General features: G+C 42.7%; 1 protein-coding gene and 1 long non-coding RNA gene across 8 annotated transcripts in view; one reads left to right on the top strand and one right to left on the bottom strand.

Annotated features, from left to right (window-relative positions):
* Window positions 1-19,469, top strand: part of DNAAF11 (dynein axonemal assembly factor 11) — a 55,794-nt gene extending 36,325 nt beyond the window's left edge. For all 7 annotated transcript variants that reach the window (XM_065586173.1, XM_065586172.1, XM_065586171.1 and 4 more), the window contains 4 exons: window positions 1,177-1,246; window positions 2,448-2,543; window positions 11,075-11,160; window positions 19,093-19,469. In XM_065586173.1, the coding sequence (XP_065442245.1) occupies window positions 1,177-1,246; window positions 2,448-2,543; window positions 11,075-11,160; window positions 19,093-19,276 (436 nt within the window). In that variant the 3' untranslated portion in view covers window positions 19,277-19,469. The remainder of the gene's footprint in view (window positions 1-1,176; window positions 1,247-2,447; window positions 2,544-11,074; window positions 11,161-19,092) is intronic.
* Window positions 17,513-23,086, bottom strand: LOC122173214 (uncharacterized). The gene is made up of 2 exons (XR_010599019.1): window positions 22,821-23,086; window positions 17,513-17,834 (listed from the first exon to the last, which is right to left on the bottom strand). It is a non-coding gene; the product is annotated as an uncharacterized LOC122173214 (long non-coding RNA).
* Between the last annotated feature and the right edge of the window lie 4,536 nt (window positions 23,087-27,622).

The raw sequence follows: 27,622 nt of genomic DNA, 5'->3' as shown, positions 1-27,622 counted from the left end.
GAATTGTATGTCTCCTGCTCTGTTTTACCTGCATTCTACCATATATTTTATGTTATGGCAGTCTCAGATGACGACCCAGCACATGTTGTTCAATTTAAGAACATTTTCACTGCAGATTTGACAAAATGCAAAGAAGGTACCAATGTGAGATTTCTAAAGATAGCTACAGCATTCAACCCAAGGTTTAAGAATCTGAAGTGCCTTCCGAAATCTGAGAGGGATGAGGTGTGGAGAATGCTTACAGAAGTCTTAAAAGAGCAACACTTCGATGCGGAAATTACAGAACCCGAACCACAAAATAAGAAAAAAATCAACTTTCTGCTGATGGCATCTGATTCAGATGATGAAAATGAACATGCGTCGGTCCGCACTGCTTTGGATCATTATCAAGCGGAACCCGTCGTCAGCATGGACGCATGTCCTGTGAAATGGTGGTTGAGTTATGAAGGGACATACGAATCTTTAGCGCATCTGACACGTAAATATCTTGCAATGCTGGCTATAACAGTGCCATGTGAACGCCTGTTCTCACTTTCAGGTGACACTGTAAATAAGAAGCGGGCAGCGTTATCTCCTGCAAATGTAAACAAACTTGTTTGTCTAAGCGATTGGTTGAACAAGAAGTAGGACTGAGTGGACTTGTAGGCTCTAAAGTTTTACATTGGTTTATTTTTGAATGCAGTTTTTTTTTACATAATTCTACATTTGTAAGTTCAACTTTTATGATAAAGCGATTGCAGTACAGTACTTGTATTAGGTAAATTGAAAAATACTATTTTTTTCTTTTTTATAACGCAAATATTTGTAATAAAAAATAAATATAAAGTGAGCACTGTACACCTTGTGTTCTGTGTTGTAATTGAAATCAACACATTTGAACATGTAGAAAACATCCAAAAATATTTAAATAAATGGTATTCTATTATTGTTTAACAGAATGATTAATCGTGCGATTAATCATGCTTAATTTTTTAATCGCGCAATTAATCACGATTAATTTTTTTAATTGCTTGACAGCCCTAATTCTGTAACATAACTTAATTACATTAGAGTAATCAAATGGAATTTTTTCAAATTGCAAACCCATAATTAATGAGTTGCATAGTCTTAACTGCTTTCCCCTGAACGATGATGTTAACTTACTTAAACTAAATTCACTTTTATTTAATTCTGAAGACATCTGGACAGCTCTCTAATTGATGTTGATGTCCAGCCAACTTACCTCCGCGTAATGGTGAAGGACAAGGTTCGTATTTTCTTATTACTTTCATTTAAAACTGAGAATTCCACTTTTCATGTCTGTTGTTACTCATTTTCTGGGTTTACTTTTGGCTAATGTAGGGTCTAAATCTTTTCCCATTGAAATCACGGCAAAGCTCTTACTTAGATCAATAGAAGCAAGACTAGACTCTTAGGAACTGATCCAGTGCTTGGTAAAGTTAATTGGAATCTTGCCATTGAATTCAATGGACACTCAGATCCTCAAAGGTGTTTAGGTGCCTAACTCCCATTGAAACCAATCAGTTAATTTCACTGTAACTTAGGCACCTAAATACCTTTGAGGATTTGGGCCTTACTGGCTTGTAACTTCACACCAAAAATAAATAAATAAATAAAATAAAGGCATAGGTCTAACTGATTGGCAACCACATAAGTCTGAATAGAAATCAATAGTGTCATTAGGTTAGGAAATCAACATAAAAGTTCAAAAGTACTCACAAATCCTTTTTTAAATGTATTGCTCCAAGTGGTGTGTAACCACACAGAAAAAAGCCACTTACCACACTGATACTATTTGTGACCAAGAAGTGAACTGGGGAGGTATGGACAGTGAAATATACTGGATTCTCCTCACAACTTTTTTACACCACAGTAACTTCACTTCAGTAGAGATACTGCTTGTTTATACCAAGTAAAGTGAGACTAGAATTAGACCTACAATCTGTAATTTACAGAGGACAGAAAGAACTGGATGTATATTCAGCTGAAAGCCCCTTTTAAGAGACCTTCCATTTTCTGTCATTTTTGGTGATTTTTTTGTTTGTTTTTCAATTTAAACTGAAAACCAGAATCCCGATTTATAATTATACCAGTTGCATAAGCACAAATTTCAAAATTACTTTCTCTGAAATAGATTGTTAGTCTTTCTCATTTCATTGCTAGTATAACTCAAACATCATTTCATATCTTTCTTTAAAAGTGTCACTTTTCTATTACAGCAATTCAGGCAAGCCTATTATATATATTACACACACATATATAATGTAAATGAAGGTTGTTTAACATGCAGATCAGTTATTTGGATTAGTATTAATATATATTACATGAGAGGATTCAGACCTATCCTATCCTTCAGATCAAAGTATATGTTAATGGAATTTCTGTATGTTTTCTATCTGGGTAAAAAAATATTTTAATACGATATATTCTATTCTATTTTCCTTTAGCCATTTCAACTTGTGCTTCCTGCAGAGGTGAAGCCAGATAGCAGCTCTGCTAAAAGATCTCAGACAACTGGACATTTAGTTATCAGCATGCCAAAGGTATGTAAATTCATTTGGACAGGCACCATACAAAGCTACTTGTGTATCAACAGTACTCTGAGAAAGATTTATAGATTGTACCTGAAATACATTACTAGCTAATGAAATCAGGTCAACATTTGCTGTCAGAACTCATATCTATTAGAAAGAGCTTTTCATACAGACAGAATAATCATGTGGTTCAGACCTAAGATTCTCTTTCTTTCTTTCTTTCTTTCTTTCTTTCTTTCTTTCTTTCTTTCTTTCTTTCTTTCTTTCTTTCTCTCTAAGTTTTACAAAAAATAATCCTTTTAGAACTGTTTAACTGTATTATTCATTTGAAACAAACTGCAGTATTTAGTATTTAAATATTTCATGAAGAATTTGCAGTCCAAACAGAGAAGAATTGTGATAGCTCATGAGAACCAGAAAATTTAAACTGACTATGAATAGACAAGTCTACTTTCTACTCTAAGGGTACGTCTATACTTACCTCCGGGTTTGGCGGTAAGCAATCGATCTTCTGGGATTGATTTATCGCGTCTTGTCTAGATGCGATAAATCGATCCTGGAAGTGCTTGCCGTCGATGCCGGTACTCCTGCTCCGCAAGAGGAGTATGCGGCGTCGACGGGGGAGCCTGCCTGCCACGTGTGGACCCGCGGTAAATACCTGGTAGTTCGAACTAAGGTACTTCGACTTCAGCTACGTTATTCACGTAGCTGAAGTTGCGTATATTAGTTCGAACTGGGGGGGTTAGTGTGGACCAGCTCTAAGATGAGTGAAATGAGAAAAATACTTTAAAACTATGCATGCTTCACATATATATGATGCAGACTACATTATGGCCCAGGTATGCTGGTCCAGCCAAGCTTTTTTTGATACAGGACTGTTGGGGAGGGGCAGAGTAACTTTTGTGCTCCCCTATCCTTTTAGCATAAATTAGAGCAGCCCTGAAGCTGCTGTGACTTACCATAGCCAGGATTGAAGGATGACTGGAGAACCAGGTGCTCTGGCCACACCCCTTGCATCCTATGACATGCTGTTATGCTGTGCAGCCATGAAAAGGTGGTGTTCGAACTGGCTATGCCAGCTATTCATTGTCCTGGGCATTCTCTTATGCAAGAGGAATCCCCAGCTGCCCAACTAGGGCAGTTTTCCCTTTCCCTTTGCACCGTGATTCATTGCTAAGGGGATGCAACTGGGGGATGAGGATCTGGCCCCGTATTTAAAATTTTTTGAGTGACCATAAGCTACGGAGGTAGCGGTAAGATAAGAACAGTATTTTTTTTAAATCTCTTTTATTCTAACAAAGTTCTTTTTAAATTTTTATTTCTCTTACTCTAGTTCCGTGTCTTATATCTAGTCTGTTTCCCTCAAGTTGCACACCATCTGTCCACCCCTGCCTGGAAAGCCTCTCATTAACTCATATACTGTAGCTCTAACAGCAAGCTTGCAACTTCACCAGTAGCTGGAAGTCTGCCTATGATTTCATTCCCTTGATCAAGATTCACATCTTGGTAATGTTCAAAATTCACTTAGATGAAAGCCTGATAAATTTGTGCTTTTCTTAAACTGATTTCTTTGAAACATGGGCTCTGACATTAGGCATCTTGATTGATGCACCTTCTGAATGTTTGTTTGAACGGAACGAATCTTGAATAGATATTCATTTATTCTTTCAATTTTTTAAAATACTAATAGATGCCTATCCTGTGCCCTTAGTGTCCTTACAATATATTAAAATGTACAATATCCCAGATAGTCTCTAAATATACTCAAATATACTGTCTAAAATGACCTGCCAAGAAAGCCAGTCCGACAGATGCTAAGTGAATATTCCCTCCTTAATATCACAATTTGGATTGTATTTACCCTATGATTAACTTTGTGTTTTAGGTAAGTTATTTAGATGAGGGTTTGGAATTACTAAGTTCCTTGGTCATTAAGTGTGAAATCCAAGCTGCCAGATCACAGCAGAATCATGAACAATGGGGAAGTCTGCTGAATAGAGGGTTAGGGAACAGGGAAGTTGCACAACCCCCTCCACATTTCTGTGCCATGCTTATGCATTTGTCCACCCACAGGTGTGTATGTGTGAGACAGGAGCAGGATGCTGCAAGACATGCTGACCCCTGTTGCCAGTGGGTCCAGAAACTGCATGGAACCACTGGCCTGAAAATGCATGTATGTTAGGAGCAGCAGCATACATTGGCTTCTCCTGCCCATCCCCAGTGACAGATTCCATTCCTCATCCCTAGGCACATGTGGCAGAACACATAGCTTGTTTAGTGGAGATGTAGACCATTTTCCAGAATTGCAGGAGTCCTGTTGACACTATGGAGACATACCCCATGAAGGTATCTCTGGACTTCCTTGGGTGTTATAAAAGCATAATTAATAAAGGTTAGCAACATTATGGAGACCACCAGCTAGGCTCATTTAGGCTAGTATAGCTGAGATCATCAGCATTACTTGTGAGTATTCATTTGATAATATCAAGCTTGATATGCATTACCAGAGTAAAGATGACTGAGAGTTCAGGCAGAGTTCTCTCAGGATGTGTCAGTGATAAGGCAAGCCTAATAATTATCCTGCTATGTTTAACCTTTGTATTCTAGCTTTACACTTATTCCCAAAAGAAAATGATTTGCAACTAGATAAATGAGCTAGCAAATTCTTTATGTTAGTGAAATTTAAAGAATATTATATAATCTAAATAAATAGGCTTCCTCTCTGTAGGCGTTCTGTAATACTCTGGAAAGGCCAATCACGTCTCAGTAGTGACCTGATCCAAAGCCATTGAAGTCAATGAGAATCTCTTCATTGGCTTCAATATGCTTTGAATCAGGCCCCAACACCTTTCAACACTCATCCTCCTCCATTCTGTTCATAGCTTTCAGTTCTTTTAAAAGCAAAAATAAATGAGCCTTTGTCTTGCTCCTCTGTGACCTTGGTGTAACTCAGATTTTGGAGAGAATAAATTCCATATGAAGTAAAAGAAAGCATTTCATGTTTCCAGTCACATTGCTGTTAATTCTGAGAATTATTATCCTTGCTTCTCCTGCAGCAAGGATAATAATTTTCAGCATATTTTCAGCTTGTACTTAGCAGTTCCTTTTCTAGATCCCTCTGAACAATGATATTAAAATAGCTCTCTTTTCTATTCTCTTGCAAAGTCCTCTGGCTGTCTGAATAGTCCAAATAATAGCAATAGCAATGAACAGAAATCTCCTCTTGTAGAATCCATGTTGATAAAGTACAATAGTTACAAATTAATTTTTAAAATTTGTATATGGTTATTTAAAAACATGATATTTTTCTTCAAGTGATTGTCCACATGTATTCCACAACTGGTGCACATGTGCCACATGCATGTAAGATTGGATTATTTTTGAATAACAGTGTCTGTTGGGGCCATGCCTTTGTTCTGAACACTCTCACTCTTCATAGCTGAGGGCATGGAGGGCCGAGTGGCCGGACTTCCCTCCATGTCATTCTTACCACCCATGTCAATGAAACAGAACCCCTACAGAGTCCACATCTCTGCCCAATGTGTGATTGTTTGTGTTTTCTCTGGTTGTTAGACGTGTTCCATAGTAAAGTTAGTTTAGCTTAGTTAAGCTAGTTGGTCAAAAAGAATGAAAAGAAGACAAGCTCTTCAACTTCGGGAGTGCCTTCTGTACCCGACCCTGGTGGACATGGCAGAGTCGAAAGCCCCAACATTCAAATCCTGTCTCTCCTGTGAGGCAGCTATTCCCATTGACGATGAATGCTCAGAGTGCCTCCTCTCTCAGTGAAGCACATATTCCAGATAAGTGCTTGATATGTTGTTTTTTCAAAGAGGGCACAAAAAGTGAGGGAAACCTGCCTAAAATTCTTCCACTTGGAGAGATCCGTGAGAGCATCCTCTGAGCCAAAGGGGAAAAAGACTGACAAACAGGACCTGACTGTCTCTGTGAGTGCTTTGGTAAACCATGGGTCCACTCTGATCTTCAGGGCCCATTTGTCATCAAGAGACTCCCACCTGTCTCAACACTATCTTCTAAGAAGAGAGAAAAGAAAAATCACTTCTCCTAGGGTGATCATCTACTTCAAGCACACCCAAAGATATCAGTCAGAACGTGCCCAGACTCATGGGTCATCTGGCCTCCTGCAACTATGTGAAGCAGTTTACCCAATTTTATCTATGCTGCATGCATGGGTGGTTGAGATCAGTGTATCTACCCAGAAGACACCACATAGACATGATGGTTGCGGTTCTAGATGAAGTCCTCTCTTAGTTAAACTGCTAAAAGGACACTCTACACCTGTACAGTGGCGTACCATTCTCCGTACGCCTACCTACCAAGCTGTCGGTGACAGACACTTCCTCTCTCAAATGGGAAATTCATCTGGACTACCTTCTGAATCAAGACCTGTGGTCCTTCCAGGAGGTACATCTCCACGTAAGTTCCTGGCGCTCAGAGCCATTTGATTACGAAGCACAGTGTATCATCCCATGCTTCAAGGACCTGCAGCAGGTGTTGAAATACACTCCGCTGGCCCACACCCTGAGAGCCCAGAGCTACGAGGTCCAGATCCACGCCCTGGTCGTGGGAGCCCTGGGTGCATGAGACCCCCACAACGAGCTGGTGCAGAGAGCGTGTGGAGTCGGTCGGCGCTATGCCCGGCTCATGAGACAGCTCATGGTGTCTGACACCATCAGGTGGTCCAGAGACATCTCCACCGAGTACATCACATGACACTGTCAGTATTAGAATGAGTAAACGAGACCGCCGGTCAGGGAAATAACCCACTTCCTTCCCTGATGAACCAAGGGACGCACCCCACCCATGTATCTATTCGTTACACCAGTACTGACTTGGACTCTAAATACATTCTATGGGTGGCGTACCCGAGATCACTTATCCACTGATGCTTTAAAAACTTCCACACCCAATCTGGGTCTATGCTGGTTATACACTAAGTTTGTATCTTGTGAACCTTGTAACCAACTGTGGTGGGGTGATCACCGCGCCATGCCTTGAAGGGCTTAAAACAGCCCTGGCAGAGGGCTGAGAAGGAAAAAGCTGGGCTGTTTGGGGAAAACAGCCACAGCTGTAGCCTGTGTAATTAGGACCCAGCTGGCCCTTATAAGAGGGCAGTGGGCCAGAAGGAACAGAGAGTCTCTCTCTGGCAGTAGAGAGGGAAGAGCCTGGCTGCCTGGAAGCTGAGAGGGTACCAAGATTGGAGCAGGGCTGGGGGAAGGCCAGAGAAGCTGGGGGGCTCTGGCCTAGAAACCCCCCAGACTGCAGGCCTTGTTAAAGGCCAGAAAAAGGTACTGTGGGTCAGGGCTGGGAGAAGGCCTGAGGAGCTAGGGAGCTCTAGCCTGGAAACCAGGGCCGGCTCCAGGCACCAGCTAAGGAAGCAGGCGCTTGGGGTGGCCAATACAAAGGGGCGGCACTCCGTCCGCTATTGGGGCGGCCCATCCAGGTCTTTGGTGGGAATTCGGCAGCGGGTCACTCAGTCCCTCTCTTCCTCTTTGAGCTTCTGCCAAAGTGCCGCTGAAGAGGAAGAGAGGGAGGGAAGGACCCGCTGCCGAAGTGCCGCCAAGGAATGGAGCGGCATAATTGAGCTGCCGCCAAAGTGCTTCCTTTTTTTTTTTTTTTTTTTTTTTTTCCCGCTTGGGGCGGCAGAAAATCTGGAGTCGGCCCTGCTAGAAACCTCCTAGGCTGCAGGCCTTGTTAAAGGCCAAAGAAGGTACTGGGGTTGCAGAGGGCAGGCCAAGGGCAGGCAGAGGCAGCAGGTCCAAACCCCCCCTTGTCGGTGATGAGTGGCCATTACAGACTGCAGTCAGTCCCAGTGAACGGGGGCTAGATGGTGACGGCAGTAGCCACTGAGGCGAGGTGGGGATAGGGGGTTGGGAGTTCCCCAGGGAGGGGAGACCCAGATCTGTGGGGGTACTGCCACGGGGCAGCCCCCAATGTAAAGGGGCACCGGGGTCCGGGAGGGACACGGGGCCAGAGGCAAGGCGAGACACCGGCCTACAGAGGGCGCTCCGGAGGCTGGTGAGCTAATTCCCTGGACGACCAGCAGGAGGCGCCGCGCCGGTGAGTCATCGCCCTGCTACACCAATACTTGTAATCTCTCATAATTCAAGCCTGACCCCAGATGTACAGTAACTTCCCTCTTCACTTGTGTAAATTTGATTTTAAACATTAGCTTTAATAAAAAAATTTACATCTACAAGCAGGGAGGGTGTGGACACCACTCTGCCAATAAACAGTCTGTCTATGGAAATAGTACATTCATCATTGCATCACGCTAGTGGCTCTGCATCTCTCAGGATTACAAAACTCCCTAGCTGACAAACTCAGCAGGCAATACTCAAACAATGACAAGTGTTCTGCAGAACATCTTTTGCAAGTGAGTATCCAAGAATAGACTTATTTGCCATGAACCAGAACAACAAGTGTCAGATGTTCTGCTACTGAAAGGGTCCAACCCAGGCTCACTGTTGGATGCCTTCCTTATTCCTTAGGCATCAGACTTCATGTATGCATACCCACCTATTCCTCTAATACTGAGGGTTCTGAGGAAGGTCAGACATGGTGCAGCATGATGATACTGGTAGCGCCTGCATGACCCACACAGTTTTGATATTCAGACATGATGAATCGATCAACACAGTACCCAGCCACACTTCCAGAGCCACCTGTTGTGATAATGCAGAGCAGAGGCCAGATTCCCTACCTGGGTTGCTGGCTGGCTGACGTCCATGGGCAGATCCTACTCCATGGATGTCTATATCCATTCTTGTTTGTACTAGAAAAGATTCCACTAGACTGACTTGTGTAGCAAAATAGGAAAAGTTCTCTATTTGGGAACACAAAAACACTTACTCCCACTAGAAACCTCAATACCAGCTAGTTTGGATTAAAGCCTTAAAGCATTTGAGACTTTCCATCCATTCCAGAAGAGTCCAGTCCACTTGGCAGCTATTTGTGCTCATCCTCTTCCTATCGGAGAGACTCCACCCTCCTGAAACTTCAACATTGTGTTATTGGCATTCATATCAGCCATCTTTTGATCCTATGCCAACCTGTTCTTTATGTCACCTGTCTATGAAACCCATCCTCTTAGTGGAAATCTCTTCAGCCCAAAGAATAGGAGAGACCCAAACCCTCATGGCCGGACCTCCTTGTACAGTATTCCGGAAGGACAAGGTGACACAAAAGCCTCACCTGAAGTTCTTGCCTAAAGTTGTCTCTGACTTTTTCACCTGAATCAAGACATCCATCTGCCAGTTTTCTTTCCCAAGCCTCATACTCAAGGGGAGGTGAAGCTTCATACATTAGATGTTGTCCAGTCCTCTTACTATCTGGACAGGACAAAACCATTCAGGAGTTCCCTAGACTGTTTCTGGCCTTTGCTGACAGGATGAAAGGTCAGTCAATATCTACCCAAAGACTATCTAAATGGGTTTCTGACTGAATCAGAACTTGTTATGCAATAGTTCACTTGGAACCACCGTAGATTAGAACCCACTTTACTAGAGCTCAAACAGCCTCTGCAGCTTCCTAAGGGGCATTCTACCTTAGAGATTTGTAGAGCACCTACCTGGAGTTCAAGTCATACATTCACCCAGCACTACTTATTTGGTAGGTGGCTCCAAATCCAATGCTCAGTTTGGCAGAGCTGTCTTTATTCCCAGTAGATCCTGAGCACTCCCCTCTAGACAGAGGTCACTGCTTGTGAGGCACCAGAAATGGAAATACACGTGGACAATCACTCAAAGAAGAAAGAATGGGTTACTTACTCTACAGTAACTGTAGTTCTTATAGAGAGATGTGTTGTCCACATTTATTCCAAGACCTGCCCTCCTCCTATATCATCTGGATTCCATTTTAGTGAAGAAATTGGAGGATAATTGCAGCTACTCCATCCTTTATTCCCTTGGCTACAGGGAATGAGAGGGCAATTCAGGGCACAGGTGTGGCCTCAAAAGAAACTGCTATTCAAAAAGAATCCGATCTTGTGAATGGGGTGCATGTACACCTGAAGTAAAATAAATGTAAAGAACACATCTCACAGAACCACAGTTACTGCAGAGTAAGTAACCATTCTTTGCAACTAATATGGTACTAAAGACTTGTTATATGGATGTTTTATAATAATTTCATTGAGGTAAAATTGGTTACAAATTTCTTGTGCATGTATGTTGCACTGCATAACGCTACATGAAGTATATTTTATTAGGAGTAAACTTTAAAATCCAACAGAGGAACCACAGCCTAAAGTAAAAAATCATAAAAGTGAACAAAATTCACATTCTCACATTGGTTATTTTTAAGGCATTCATACCACAGTAATGAGGTAATGTAAATACCTAGATGAGATGTTTATAATGGTTCAGATGTGATCCCATTGTTAAAAGCTCAAGACAGTCAGAAAAATATTACATAAAATGTTCATGTTTCCACAGTTCTTTGTTTAAAAGATTGTTTAAATGCTTTTGCACATAAATCCCAGGATGTGTTGTGACAGCTATGGTTATGTATTTTTATTCCAGATTCAAGAAATAATTATGGCTAACCGAAAAACACCCACTTTGGTCAAACCTTCTGACAGCAATAAACTGCAGACAAATATAAAAAGGTAACTTTGTTTTTTCTTTCTTTACAGCCTATATGTTTTTGCACATTAGTTATTTACTTGTCAGACTATTGCTGCCCAATGAGTAGATAATCGTTCAAAGTACGAAAATATTGATTTGTACAAAGTAAAACTTTACATAAAAGCTTTAGACTAATGGCCTGTCCGGTACTGTTTATAAAGTGATCTGTTCCAAAAGCAGAGCCAAAAAAGTGCTTATTACTACAGAGCAGTTGTGTTCCATCAACTGTCATTCAGACTATTAAGCTAGAATGCAGTAAAACCAAAATCTTTTATCGAGAACTGCCTCTGTAGATCCTCTACTCTGTGCAGCACGAGTCCTAGAACCACCTAGAAAGCAATGACTTTTGGGACTGTATCACGAATCCAAATGATCAGTGGAAAATTATGTAGGTGCTACAGTTGATCTACTGCACCAATCACCACTTTTTCCCCCCTCCATCACCATAGGCAGTGCATCATACCAGCCCATTCTATGTTGTAATAAAAGCAGTGTTTGGTAACAGTTTAAAAGTTTGTTTTTAAGATGAAAAACAACTTGTTAGTTTGTAGTACATGTTGTTTTGAGTTTAATATCGCTATTGCTTGGTTTCATTCTGTTCTGACACTGTACATCTGGATAAAAAGTTTAGGTGTAAATAGGATGTCTGTCATGGACCTGCACACCCAGGTTTCTGAATAATCTAAGGTAGGGGCATTCCCTATGATAATCTCATTTTGCACTGGATTTACCCCTTGGCCTGTATTACTGCTGGTAATGGGGGAAACATTTAGTACCCAGCTGTCTTTCTTCTGTACAAGTAATCTCAACGGAATGAACTCCGTCCCAGTCTGGGACAGCTCTGCTCTAGAATCCAAGAAGCCGGTGCCTTTACCTAGAAACCCAAGGGTTCAAATCTACTAGCAGAACCATTTTACAGAGCTTCTGTTCTAAATGCTTATGAAAAAGAGGCAGCATGGATCCTGGGCACTCTTCTTGACCCCAGCATATAGAACCAGTGGCCAAATAGTACTGTAAGGGCAATGATTTTTTAATCGTCAAGTAGTAGTGGTGAGGTACAGCTGCAAAGGCACATCTTTTTTTGGATTACATGCATAACAAGCAGAAGATAGAATCATTACAAAGAAGCTAAATGTGTCTAGACATTCCTTGTGAGCTCCAAGCAATGCACTTAGCAATCAGGCAATAGTGTGGCAGTGGCTAGGACAATCTGTTAGCATTGATGACTGAGGACTTCTAATCTCTTTCAGGAGGTCCATACCAAAGTGTATCGGACTTCCCTTTTTAGAAGCAATAGATCTTTTCAGCAGAAAGACAAATGAGACCCTAGAGATACTCAAGGAGACCAATCAAGTTTCTTCTTCAGGAAGAAATATACCATCCTTCTTTAGATACTTGCTAACACAGTCATCTCAGTTCCAAGTGTATCAAACCAATCTTCCTAAGCACCATGTGAGCTTTCAACAGGTGGGTGATCCTCTTTAGCTTCTTTGGTTCCACCTGCATAGTAGAGCATTAGACAACTGTTATAGTGGACATCCCTGAGGGCCTGCACTAAATCTGGGTACAGAATCCTAGCCATTCTTCATTTGGAAACCATCTTTCTTTTTTCCTCACAGCATTAAGTGAAAGAAGGTTCGTAGGTGGTATGGCAAGGAGGCAAATTGTGGGGCCTTTCTATAATTTCTGATACCTGATAATCCAAAGATACTCCATGCCACAAGGATAACAAGTTGTGCCCACAAAAAGGGAATCTGGGGCTCAATCCAATTGAAAATATTCTCCTAAATGCCCACAATACTTTTTGTAAACATGCCTTTTCTGAGTGCAGATATTGATTTACTTTGTTGGAGGCAAACTAAACATTTACAATCAAAACAGAAATGGGAAAGATACTTTGAATGTACAGAGCTTATCAAGAAAAGAAAAGGTTTTGACCCTGTAGCTGACAAGTAACTAACTAGCCAGATGTTAAAGAAATCCTGAATAGCTGTCTCTTAGATTACAGGAGAGCATTCATTACCACAATTATACTTGAGGGTTACAGAACTCTTAGCTAAATTCTTCCTCACACATACAATCTGCTAGACCACTGTTTCAAAAACTCGTTAACTCTGCTATCTTGATTACATGATAATACGGTCATCACTTCTGCTACCTATACAAGATCTATTCTGAGATTTTATACAAAACTGTTATTTTTAAAGGGAAAGTAACATTTTCAGCAATTAGAGAGGCAACATTTCCTTTTTGGTGGGAGGAGTCAGAGTATCATGTTGGAGGTAAGGCAAAAATAAGTTTTAACTCCCCTCTCCCCCTCAAAAACACCTTTGAACATACAAGCATGCACACCCTTGAATCTCCTTCAATAGCCCCTGGGGGGATTTATTTAGCTTGGTTCCTCTGGAATTCAGGAAAATCCTGGGACTGTTTCTTTTGGACTTTGGGTCAGTAACATTTTGCTTTTAAACATCCAAAAACCTTAATCTGGGGCCGTGTTTGACATGATACCATCTCTTTAATCAGAAGAGCAGATTGGGTAGGGGGAACCATAAAATGCTGCTTCAGCACAAGAATTCCAGGGGGCAGAAAGCTTTGCAGATGGGGCCTCATAGTAGCAGAGGAGCTGTGCCCCACCAGCTACTTACTCAGTATTTGGAGAGGCGTCTTTCATCCCAAGTGTGCTTGTTGCAGCTTCAACTGTGGAATGGTAAAGACTCCTAGAGCTGGGCCAGGGCCTTTAAACAGGGTTACTGTTACAAAGTGATTATTACCAGGTACATGAACTTGGACTCCTGGAGCGCCAGGTGGGCAGAGTGGGGCAAGCCCCAGCTGGAGCACCAGGTGGCAGAGCAGAGCAAGCCCCCACACCCTGACCCCACTCCCTGACTGGAGCACCTGGCCAAGCGGGGCAAGCCCCCATGCCCCGACCCTGCTCCCTGGCAGGAATGCTGGGCAGGCAGGCGGAGCGGGGCAAGTCCCCCACGCCCTGATCCCGCTCCCTGGCTGGAGCACCGGGCAGGTGGGCAGAGCATGGCAAGCCTCTGTGCCCTGACCCCACTCCCTGGCAGGAGCCCCGGATGGAGCGGGTTGGGGGCACTGGGGCGCCCAAATTGGCCAGGGCCATTGGGCACAGGCCCCATTGGCCCAGTGGCTAATCCGCTACTGATCTATGGAGGACTGTATTAGAAGAACATGGTTTATGAATCAGCTGACAAAATATGGAATACATGCCGTGCTTTGTTGAGTGGGACAATGAGAAGCCAGTAAGACTCAATGGTATAGAGTTGGTCTGTGCAACAATTTAAATACGTTGGTTCATTGTTGAACCATGATGGGAATATGGATGCAGATGTTAGGAGCTGCTTTGAAGGGCGCGTTGTGTAAATGTAGGGAATTGACAGAATAAGAGTATGCCAAGTAAACTAAGGAATGAAGTGTATAAGGTCACGATAAGGGCAGTCATGACATGTGGGTTGGAATTCTGGTCAGTGAGGAACAGAGAAGAACAACTATTTCACACAGACAAACTGAGAATGCTCAGGTGGCCGCTGACTAAGATTAGAGTTGAGAGGCTATACAATGAAATGGTATGAGCCATGATTCAATAGCCCCCCCCATCACAGAAAAGCTCAGGGAGTAATGACTGAGATGGCTAGGTCATGTGAGACAATGAGGCGTGGGATATGTTGGTCCAGAGAGTACAAGAACTAGTAGTCATGGGACAAAAACCACAAGGAAGATCTAGAAAAAGGTGGTTCAAGATGCTGAAGGAGGACCTGAAGAAGGTTGGTGTCAGCTTTGAAGGCATACTTGACAAGAACACTTGGAGATGAAGTACACAAGCCTCTGACCCTAGTTAATGGGACTAGGTGAAGAAGAATCAATCACAAATTACTGGGAATGGGTTAGAATTTTTCTGTTTTTTTAGGGTGTCCCCTGCTCCCTCTAGGCCTCCCACACAGAATGTAGACATAGTGCTCCTTTAAATGTGAAGTTATAATAGGAATTAATTTACATCACATATCTTCTAAACATTCTCAGATGATTAATCCATAAAACAGTCTTCTTCTTAACCAATGTGCTCCAGTCCACTGATGTTTATTCAAAGGAAGAGATTTATTTCTATGCATGTCGACAAATTAGCTGTTTAATTGAATTAATTATTTTTTAAATGCTAGGTCTAAATACGACAGTGCAGAAAGTATAAGAACACTTAATCTCTGCTGATGGAGTGATAATGATATCAATGAGTTCATTAAGAAAACAACAAATTATGCTAAGCGTTCTTTCAAAAACATCCCTAACATGGATTGAATGAATGTATTATGCATTCTAGTTTTTACTGTGCTTTGAATAATTGTTCACCCCACAAAAATCGTTAAGAGCCATATTGTCAAAAATAATAAGCAACAGACATACACAGAACACTCAGTTTAAATATAATGTATTTGCTTGCTAAAAAAGGTTCTGTTCATTTCTGCTTTCCAGGGACTGTCTAATTAGGGAATTATACTGAGAATATTAAATAGTTAAAGTGAAATGACTGAGCTAAATATGACCAGAAAAGAAACCAATTGTGATCAAAAACTGTGCTGCCTCAGCAGCCAGCAAATTGTATTAATTGATAAGTCATTTTTAGATGTAAAATAAATTACAGATACCAAAAGTTCTGCTTTGAGTAGAGTCCCTACTGGTGCTCCACTGTAGGTGTAAGAAGTGTCTCTCTTGCAGCGAGGCTATCCCCGTCACAGACACACACTCATGGTGCACTCATTGCCTCAGAGAAGGACACATTCCTCAAAAGTGCACTCTCTGCCAGCAGCATAGACCTTGGTCTCGCAAGGACAGAGAGCTGAGGCAGAAGATTATATTCATGGAGGCAGCTCTCAGACCTTCTCTGGACCCGTGTCAAGAGTTTTCATGCAGCCATGAGTCTTCCCCACATCCCTCAACATCCAAGGGCCATGGGGTGAAGAAATCAGCCACTGACCCTTCTCAAGTCAAAAAGTAGTGGGCAGTCCCCGCCGCAAGCTAGCCGCAAACAATCCCCAGCATGTTCTATATTCTCAGTACCATCAGCACCAAGACAGGCCAAGCCTGGTACCCACGGCTCAAGGAAGACTATGGTGGCAGGTACCCAGTGGACTGTGGCCCCCACAGACCCAATGGACACAGTCACTAAGTCAATGGCACCTAAGGAAAAGGACAGGATCAAACACTTCAAGGAACCACCAGTATGCAATGTCCCATCGGTACCGACGTCTCTTCTGGTACCTGAACAGCCGGTGTGGACAAGATCTCCGTCCCCCCAGCATTGCCAGTGTCACTGAGTTGGTCAGCACCACCGGATTTCCGGCACTCAAGGGACCTCTGTGTAACCAATACACCAGAATCTCCTTTCCTCGGTACCGGGACCTCCGCACCCGAGTCTCCACCTCGCACAGGAGTCTTTCCTGCTTCCTTGCCATGCTCACCCACTCTCAGTTCAGACTCCGATAGTGAACCAGAGAACGGGATATCACAGTACTCTTTCCAAGCAGCTCTATGGTGCCCGATTCCAGCAGGGCCCCCGGGCATAGCTTCAGATGGCCCCAATGCTGCTGTCCTGGTATGGCCATCCATGGGCACCACCACCAGGCTCCATGCTACACTAGGACCCCTGGCCTGCATACTGCACCCATGCCTCTCAGGCTCCTAGTCCCATCCATGAGTCCATGAGACACATTTCCTCGGCCCTGGCAATGAGGGCTTTGGAGTCCCTAGAAGGAATCTTGGAGAAGTGTGAGGGCGATGTTCAGGAGGAGGCAAACCCAAAACCTATATCCTCCTCTTCCCCAGACGAGGCTGTCATGCCTCTTCCACCATCCATGGTGGGTGATTTTTGCCTGTTGCAGGACCTCGCAAAGAGAGTGGCTGACTGTCTCCAGATACCTCTGGAGGAAGTCAAGGACATGCACCACAAGCTCCTGGACATCCTCCACTCATCTTCCTCTTCAAAAGTAGCCCTCCCTATGAATGAAGCCCTTCTTGACCCTGCGAGACAATATGGCAGACCCCAGCATCAGTCACACCGACTTGCAAGCGAGCAGACAAAAAGTACTATGTCCCGGTGAGAGAAACAGGGTTCCTCTTCTCCCACCCTCCACCCAACTCCATCGTGGTGGACGCTGTCAGTTCTCGTGGCCATTAATACCACATGAGGTCCACTCCCTATGATAGGTGCTGGAAGCATCTGGACCTATTTGGCAGGAGGGCGTACTCCTTGGCCACGTTTCAGTTTCAAATTGCCAACTACCAAGCACTTATGTGAAATACCATTACATGAATTACTTGAAATAGAACACAACTTTATTGAGCAGCTGCCTGAGACACATTGTGAACAATTTAAGGCCAACATCCAAGAAGGGCAGCTAGTAGCAAAGACAATGCTACAGTCTGCCCTCAACATGGCTGATACTGAAGCCAGAGCCACCTCCACGGCAGTGGTGATGTGACATGCCTCTTGGCTCCACCTGTCAGGTTGCCCAAAGGAGGTGCAGGCAACCATCGAAGATCTTCTTCCCTTTGAGGGCACTAAGCTCTTTGCGGAGAAAACTGATGTCTCCCTTCATACTTTGAAGGATTCTCAGGCCACTCGCCATTCGCTGGGGATCTACGGACAAAAGAGAAAATTTAGTCTAAGCACCGCACTTCACAATATCCAGCTCAACAATACTACAAGCCACAGAGAAAGAAAACTAAATTCTCCAGACGTAAACTGTCCGGTCAGCAATCCTCCTTGTCCCAGCCTTCCACATCTAAACACCAGTTTTGACGTGTTGATCGAGGTTCTGATAGACCACTCCCCACAACTGCTACAACTGACCATCGCTACCCACCCATTTGGCCACTGTCTCGCAGTGTTCTGCAGCACCTTGGAGCATATAACATCAGACCGATGGCTCCTAGAGATCATTCACCATGGATACTCTATCCATTTTACCTCCCTGCATCCTCCACAACACCATTCCCCATCCCTCTTCAGGGAGCCTTCTCACGAGAGTTTACTACGTCAAGAGGTAAACTGTCTCCTCCAGTTAGAACGATAGAACCAGTACCTCAACATCTATGAGGCAAAGAGTTCTACTCTAATACCCAGGACGGAGGAGGGCTGGAGATCCATATTAGACCTTAGCACTCTCAACAAGTTTGTCAAAGCTTAGGAATTCAAGATGGTCACTTTAGCAACGATCATTCCAGCGTTGGAACAAGGGGACTGGTTTTCAGCCCTCGACCTACAGGGACACGTATTTTCACATCTCAGTCTTATTGACTCACAGACGATTTCTCAGATTCATCCTGGGACAAAATCAACACCAGTACAGGGTACTCCCCTTCAGGTTATCTTCAGCCCCGAGAGTATTTTCCAAAGTTCTCTCAGTAGTGGTCACCCGCTTATGCTTGCAAGGGATCATGATTTTCCCTTACCTGGACGATTGCCTCAGCCCCCCAGAGGGGATGTCACCTACAATGGAGCACCCGTAGGGACACTACTCGAAGAAGAAGAACGCCCAGTGGAGACAGCTCTATGTCAATGGGAAGGCTTCTCCCGTCAACATAGCTACTACCTCTCACGGAGGTGGAGTATCTATGCTGAGTGGAGAAGCCTTCTCTTCAGCATAGATCGTGTCTTCACTAAGCACTACAGCAGCACAGCTTCACCACTGCAGTGCTGTATGTGTATACAAGCCCTGAGACTCCCTTTTGTATTAACAATCAATTCACAATAGTGAGATTTCTTAATCCTCCTCAAAACTCATGGTGACTTCTATGGGAATTGGGGAATTTGGGAAGCAGTCCCAAATTTCTGTTGCTACATGTGACGTTGAAATGAAGTTTTATTTATAACCATCTGTTCCCCTTTGTTACAGGGAGCGAGTTGAGAAACTAGAAGTGGATCCTAGCAAATATTCATTCCCTGATGTGGCAAACATAATCCAAGAAAAGGAGCGAATTGGGCAAGGACCTATTAATCTGCAGCAACCAAAGGTTATAGACACTGAGAATAGTTATGTTGACTTTGAAGATAACCAAGATGTTCCACCCTTAATATGAAATGTTACTGTAGGACCCAGAGTTTGCCTGAGCAGTTTTCTTGACTCAAATTTTGCAGCAGCATCTTCTGAAGTTACAAAATATTATTTCAGCTCTTACTGTAAACTGACTTTTGTTATATTTGTGCTTTATCTTGCTGCTGCCTTTTGTGATATCAGGAACAATATGCCTTTAATAAACTGTTTTCCAATTATTTATTTATATAGTGGAATGGCTCGAAAGCACTGATCAGTATTGGGGTCCCATTGCATTTGGCACTGTACAAACCCACAGTCCAACTTCAGATAAGATGTCAAATGAGTGTGACAATCAATGAGAAGAAAGAGGAGGGTAACAGTAATAAGATCATCTGATTACATAGGCCAGGGGTCGGCAACCTCTGGCATGCGACTTGCCAGGGTAAGCACCCTGGTGGGCCAGGCCAGTTTGTTTACCTGCCACGTCCGCAGGTTCAGCCGATCGCGGCTCTCACCGGCCGTGGTTCGCCACTCCAGGCCAATGGGGGCTGCAGGAAGCCGCAGGCAGCACATCCTTCAGCCCGCACCACTAGACCTCATCTAGAATATTGTGTGCAGTTCTGGTCTCCCATGTTTAGGAAAGATGAATTCAATCTGGAACAGGTGCAGAGAAGGGCTACTAGGAGGATCAGAGAAATGGAAAACCTGCCTTATGAAAGGAGACTCAAAGAGCTTGGCTTGTTTAGCCTAACAAAAAGAAGACTGACGGGAGATATGATTGCTCTCAACAAATACATCAGAGGGATAAATACCAGGGAGGCAGAGGAATTATTTAAGTTAAGCTTCAACCTTGACACAAGAACAAATAGATATGAACTGGCCAACAAGTTTAGGCTTTAAATTAGACGAAGGTTTCTAACCATCAGAGGAGTGAAGTTCTGGAACAGTCTTCCAAGGAGAGCTATGTGAGCAAAAAAAAACCTAACTGGCTTCAAGACTGCACTTGATAAGTTTATGGAGGGAATGGTTTTGACATGCCCCAGGGTGCAATCTGGACTATGGAACCATTGTACCCCTTTTAACTTTCTTGTCCTGGCTGTCTCCTACACTGCTATGCTAGTGAACAGCAAATCCCTCCAGGATCTATTCACTCAGCCATCAACATGCAGAGGCACACCCAGCAAAGTTACATGAATGCTCTCCCAGGCCACTCATGAACTGCATACAAGGAGACCCCAGCAAATCCCCCCAGCCCCAGTCTTGCACCTTAGTGCATCTTACACTGCTTAAGACCTTCTTGATCAATGCAAGCACATTAATTAGTTCACCACTCCTTCAAAGGGTAGTGGACGTGTACCAGCCTCTGTAATCTGAGCAGACCCCCGCAAGTACTTTAATCTAAACCAGTGAGTTTGTCTAAACATCAACATAAGTTTCTTAACTAGAGAAAGATAGATTTTACATGATTATAAGTGGTAGGCTTAAAGGTCAGGGTTGGTTACATAAGAAATAAAGCAAACATGCATTCTACATCCTAAACTTTATCAGGCTAAGGAAGATTTGAATCAACCAGTTTCTCTCACCCTACTGGACATTGCAGACACTTTTCAGCTCAGTTTATACTAACTAGAAAGAATTCTAGTTAGGATCATCCCTTCGCCCCAGTTTCAAGGAAACTTCTCTGTCTTCCAAACAATCTTGCTTCCGGGTGTCAAGATAGGGGAGGAGAGAGAGGCCCTATGGTGATGTCACTGTCCCTCATTTATACCCTTCTACAGGTGCTGGAAAAATCCATGCTGTGTCATGGGCTTAGGCAGTACCCAGGGTATATGTGAGCTGCTGACCATCCTTCATTATGGATTGTAAATTATTGCTTGCAGCTTTTGTGTACGTGAGGTTTGGCATGTGAGGCCTCTGTGTTTGCAGTTTCTTTGTCCTCTCTGAGGGGCTAGTCTATGGGCGTTTCCCAGACTCACAAGATGTTTCAGTAACTGTGACATTCTATACCTTGGGGGAGCGTCCTGTAACCCCCATATGCCTCATTTTCATATAATCGTGATCTTACCTATAAAGCATGCCTTGCAAGGTATCGGGGAAAGGTTATGATCTCTGAAAGTTATTTCTCTATCCATATATGTATATCACTAATGCATATGAAGTTATGAGAATTGTGTTGTTTGGTTGTCACTAAAACATGCTGTAAGTTGGGGAATCCGCCAGATATTAGCTCCCCAGAGGCAACAGCAAGGAAAGTAACCAACACCCAGATGGGGTGTCAAACAACCCATCAATAGCTCCAGCAAGGGAGCTACACTTCAATGACTCACCTGCATGAGGCCACACCAGGGGAATTGCTCAACCTGGCCTGGAGACTCAGCAATGCCCTCAGACATGCCTGGACTTGTGCTCCCCAAGCATATGGGACTGAGGTTATAAAATTGAACACAGTGGCCACATGTGGGGCCTTTCTCCTGCCCCCACCTATGCTGCAAGCAACAAAGACACTGAGAAGAAGACAAGACTCCAGCAGAGGAGATTAGCCCAGGTTTAAGGGACAAACCTGTATATTAAGGATTGCAATATCCAGTGGGGTGAGAAAAACTGATTGATCTAGATGTTGCCCAGTCTAATAGGATTGGGAGTTTAGACTGCGTGCTTATATTTTATTTTATTTTGGTAACTAACTGACTTTTTGCCTATCACTTAATATCACTTAGCTTTTGCAGTCAATACATTTGTTTAACTGTTTATCTTTACCAGTGAGTTTGCCTGAAGTGTGTGGCAGATGTGCTCAGGTTTGCAAAGGCTGGTGTATATCCAATTTCCATTGATGAAGTGGTGACCCAATTAATAAATCTGCACCGCTCCCTTGACCTTTTAGCTAAGGCATTGAGCACATATGCCTGTTGTACCAGGCATTTACCATTTTTAAAATTTGCAGGTGTCAAGGCTGAATCCCCACTCTGGCACCTCAAGTGCAGAAGGTGGGGGCCCACAAGGATTTTAAAAATTAATACTTGCCACTCCAGGCTTGTATTACACTCCCAAGGTTACAGCTTCTCTCTGGCCTTGGATTGGTAAACACTGCCACCACCCAAATGCAAAAAACCTCTTTGAACCCAGGAAGGAGTACTTGGGAATTCCTCCCTGTGGGGTACCCTCAAGCCCTTTCACCCCTCCCTCCAGGGAAGAGCTGAGAAAGAAAACAAAGGAAATTAGCTGTGGCTACCAGCTAATCAAACAACATGTCCACAAAACTACTTAGGACACCAAAAATCCAATACTGTTCTTAAAAAAGGTAAATTTTATTAAAAACAAAAAGGAAAAAAATACACCTGGAATTTAGGCTTTTTGCTAGATCTTAAAAAGAAACAATTACAAAAATTAAGCATCCAAATTAGCTTTCTTGGGGGTTCAGCTTAAAGGTTACAAGCAAACAAAAGCATCTGGGGTTAGCACAGAGGAGTTCCACAAGCCAAAATAAAGAAATAAACCTGATCGCGTCTAGCTAAACATTCCTAATTTACTTACATATTTGGGAGGTTTCAAATGAGTAATTCTAGGTATTATCTGATGAATTTTCATACCTGGTTCAAGCCTTACATAGCATTGCTGCTCCGTGTCTCCTTCTCCGGAGAACAACAGACAAAGGGAAAGTTTCTTTCCCATTTTTAAAAGTTCTAGCCTTCCCATTGGCTCTTTCGGTCAGGTGCCCACTTCTTTTCTTTTACCTGTGGGCTTGTTAACCCTTTACAGGTAAAGCAAGCAGAGAACAGCTACCAAGAGGGATTTTACAGCTAACTGGTTGGCTGGGTGTCTATCAAAGGGAGCTACCCTACCACTTTATTTATCACAGCAGGTCTCCTCTAGTTTAAAAGCTCCAAAAAGAGTATAAATTGAGGACCTAGAAGGAGCTATATAAGCTTGTCACTAATTATCTCATAAAATAAAGAATGTTGCTATGTAAAAGAAACCCTAATGATTTGCTCCATATAAACTGGAACTTGCTTCCTCTTGCACTAAAACCTGAAATTGCTTCTTCTCCAAAGCAGTGCAAAAACAAATGAAAATGGCTATTGCTCCTTTCAAAATGAGATACTGCGAGCAAATTAAACAAAATCAGAAGAAATCAAAGAAGGATTGTGTTTAGATGTTGCTTTCATCTTTAAGACTGAAAATTAAAAGATTAGCTGCACTCACAACTGAACCATCAAAGAAATCCTTTAAAGTGATATACATATTTCCTTAAAATAGCAACTAGGTTTGCATTGCTCCCCTAATACCATTAAAAGACAAAATGAATTTCTTGATCCTATAGTTTGTAACAAAAGTTTTGCTTTGAGCTTCTGAATGTACAGCACGTCCTTACTCAGAAGGACAGTAAACGATAAATTCATATTTGGCTTTCCAGTTCGCAGGAAAGCACTGATTTATTTTCATGGTTAATGGTGATAAAAAACTAGATTCTGCTCTCAGATTTGTGGATGCAGCTTTCATTGAAGTCAAATTCTGTACACGGAATGCAGGTTGGCAGCTTCTTCTAAAATCAATGTGAGCCTCTCAGCCAAGGGCAAAATTTGGCTTTGAATTATACAATATATACTTATATGAGCCTCACCTTTTAAGTAATGATTACTCGTCTAATCCACAGGGACAAATGTTAATTAATGACATTCTTATTAGATAATTATAGTACTTTTTCCTCTCATGTAAACTCAGGAATTATACTATCACAGTCACAATCATGACAGAAGCAGAGGAGTTTTTAGCATATCATCTGGATATGTTTTGTTAAACCTCAAAATCCTAATTTTAGCCACTGGGTCCGGGTACTGCATACATAGTTTGTTATAGCTGTACAACCAGCACAGACATCAAAATAGTAGATGGACTCATGGTGGTATTATAACCTGATGACTCGTGAAATTCCACTGCCTGCAGGAAACCCACTGATTTATGGTCAACCTCAACAAAGAGAGCTCCCCTGCTTCTCCATAGAGAAAATTCAGGAGCACACAACCCACTCACATGCCCTCTTTGCACTCGTACACACTTTTCTAGTATCCCAGGATGTCAGTACATCATAATGTACAAATAATGATCACAATTTTGATAGTATAAAGTCCTTGATCATGCAAAAAGCTCAGAGTTTGGAAAGTAAATGTTGCCTTTGTCTGTGTGATAAATAAGCTCTGCAAAAAATTGCATTCTAACCTCCATAAAGTGCTTTCCAGTGTTCCATAGACTGAAGATAATTTATGGCTGGATGGTCTTTCTCAAACTGCTGTTTATCAATGAGAAACTGAGAGACTGTCCAGTCATCTTGGTTTGTTAGATGTAAACTGATATTTTCCCCCTCAGTTATAGTTTGAAATGGATATAGGATGTAAGAAAAGGAGTTTCATACTTGTGCTCTGTACACTATTAGTTGAAAGAGAAATATAAGGATCACAATGACATTGAGCCAAATTATTGGTGGTGTCAGTCCCTTGGCTTTAACTAGCGTTGAATTTGCACACTATATAATCTATTGCAATCTCCTCTAGGATTTTTCCATTTCAGCCCTTAATTGACTTGATTTTTTCCAGTCTTAGATTTGTGTAACGTAACCCCCTCAACCATTAAATCTCCTTAATCTGCTCTAATCTAAAAAATTAAGGCATAAAAATAGCACTTTCTTGTTCAATAAACCTCCTGTATCTTCTCTGTGCATTCAGTCATATCTGCTGACTTTACTAACTAAAATAAGATTGTACTATATTTTGCTCCTGTTATCACCATGGAACAGATATGTCTCTAATGAGAGAGTTGGATTTTTCTGGCTCATACATCAAAACAGTTCATGTTGTAGAATCTCTATTGTTGATGTTGTAAGCTAGGTAGAACACAGCTTACTCTCAGATCCTAGGCTGAGTAGCATGCAGATGGCCGGGTCGTTCACCATTCAGTATGCAGAGTGCGGATGGAGATGATGATCTATTTCCATACTGGAAATATAGATGGCGTATGATGGGTAAGGTAAGCCATGGTTTTTGTTCTATAAAGTGGGGTTATTCTGTGGCCCTGGAATTTGCCACGAAACTATCTCTTGCACCAGAACTGTGCAATAGAATCGAAGCTTTCATTAAAAAATAATAATAATTCTGTTGAATTGCACAGAAAAATTTCCTGTTTGCTCTCCCAGAGCTATGTTGGTTCTGTTGGGCTGGTAAGAATAGAAAGCAGAAAAAAATCTTATTTCCTAAACAAATTCAAAGTAAAGTTGCATATTAAGTGTTTCCTTTATTACAATTATATTGTAAAGTATATACTAAAATATCAATTGACCTATCAAAATTTTCTATTGTCTGTAGTCTTAGAAATTAGGCCATTGCATCACTGAATCTATTTTAGGACACAAGATGTCTGCTCATCTGTTTGTTTCTGACGTGGATTCCCTCAGGAACAAGCCTGTCAATAGCAAACAACTTTTTGTTGGTTAATGAATTGTAAAAAGAAGCCTCAAGGTAACCTGACCACTCCTCTTTGTCGGAACACCCACTGAACCAGCTGTTTGCTTTCAAAGCTATGCCGGGTTTGAAGCTGTAATCTCACTTCTACATTCCTGTTTACCCAAAACTTTTCTACGGATGTTTTCAAAGGGCAGTGTTTAGCATGAGCTGTGCACTTCTAAGTTTTGGACAGACCCCTCCTGGTTCTTTTTTGCACATGCTGCTTTATCAATATCATGCTCTGCTCAGAGATCTGAAGTCTACAGTGGGTGAAGCAAGACACCAAAATAAACTCACCAAGGTTGCTGTAATCCCAACTGAATCACAAGGAGGGCCAAAGTCTGGCTTCCTAACCAGAGGTGAGCCGAGGGAGGAGGTGGCAGTAGCAATATTGTGCTTGTGTGGTGGTGATCAGAAGCGCTTGGCTGGTACAGAGCAAATGCAGTCAGACTATTTTGGGTGCTGCATGGAGCATACTGAGCGGCAGCAGCGTTTCACAGAGTTGTGCAGCATGAGTTTGGCCACCAGCAGGTGCACAGGCGCACTGCCCCCGGGCCACCAATCTAATTAGTTACCCCCCTTTGAAATGAGGAGCACTGTGTATTGACTGGCCATAGAGCCTCAAATTCAAGACCACTGTGTCTGGATTCTGGATTTCTCCTGTGAGTGGGCTAGGAGTGGGGACCTGAGGAGAGCGTATCAGCAGACTAACAGTTGTCAAGTGTTTTTTGTAGGCATTACAGATAGTTGTGTTCGGTATTTTGACTTGTTTATATTTATTGTGGGGAAAAAAGTGATGCTGTCTCCATGGCTGACTCTGACCAGCCTCCATGGCTGACTAGTGATATCCCTCTCCCCCAGTCAATGGGAACTGTGGGGATCGGCGCCTGTAGTGGACATTGCCGGCAGCGTGCCTGCGTGTCTCTCCTCCGCGGGCTGCAGTGGGGAGGTTCTTGGGCTACAGATGGCCTGTGGGCCGGGACTTTGAGACTCCTGATGTAGAGGTTACTGTACCTTCTTCCTCTCAATCCTCTGAACACACACACACACACACACACACACACACACAAACAGGGCCAGTCATTATTTATCCATAAATGATTTGGAAGTAAATGGATTTCTTCCTGTATTGCATCATCTCATGCACATTGGGCCTGATTATTCCCTCATTCTCACTGGCTGTACAGGGGTGGTTTAGTCGTATTTATCATTGCGTGCTCCCAGGACCAAGATACTCCGTCACTGTTAAACCATGGTGAAGTAAAAACCAGCAAAACATAGTATAAATTATGAAATGTGACCTCATTTTTAAAAATGTAGGCAAGGATCTACACAGAGGCTGACAGACTAGAACTGGAAATCTAGACTATATAAATTTTAAATGGGGAGAGAGTGAGATAAGCTTTTATTATTATTTGTAATAGAGCACTTAGGAGCCCTAGTCATGGACCAGGACCCCATTATGCTAGGTGCTGTACATGCACCAAACAAAATGACAGTCCCTGCCCCAAAGAGCTCACAGTCGAAGTATAAAACCAAGAGACAATAGATAGATGCAAACAGATGGGGAACTACCAGGAAACAATGACAAAGTTGTTGTCTCAGCATATCAGCAGACTAACAGTTGTCAAGTTTTTTGTAGGCATTACGGCAAAGGAGAGTTGTAAGGAGGGTTTTCGAGGAAGATAATGCATTGGTTTTGCAGATGTTTTCAGGGAGCTCCTCCCAAACACGAGGGACAGCATGTGAGAAAGCACAACAGTGCTTGTGTGAAAATTTAACAAGTTGCTGGTAGAGGCTGGCATCGTGGGACTGATCGGAGTTGAGAGTTGACATTTCAGTAGGGACTCATAGTGTATGATTGAATGATTGGTAGGGTGGGGATAGGCCCTGAGTGC

The sequence above is a fragment of the Chrysemys picta genome, chromosome 2 (assembly GCF_011386835.1).
Source record: "Chrysemys picta bellii isolate R12L10 chromosome 2, ASM1138683v2, whole genome shotgun sequence".
Taxonomy (NCBI): domain Eukaryota; kingdom Metazoa; phylum Chordata; order Testudines; family Emydidae; genus Chrysemys; species Chrysemys picta.
The sequence above is the reverse complement of the archived record's forward strand: the minus strand, read 5'-3'. Positions and strand labels throughout refer to the sequence as shown.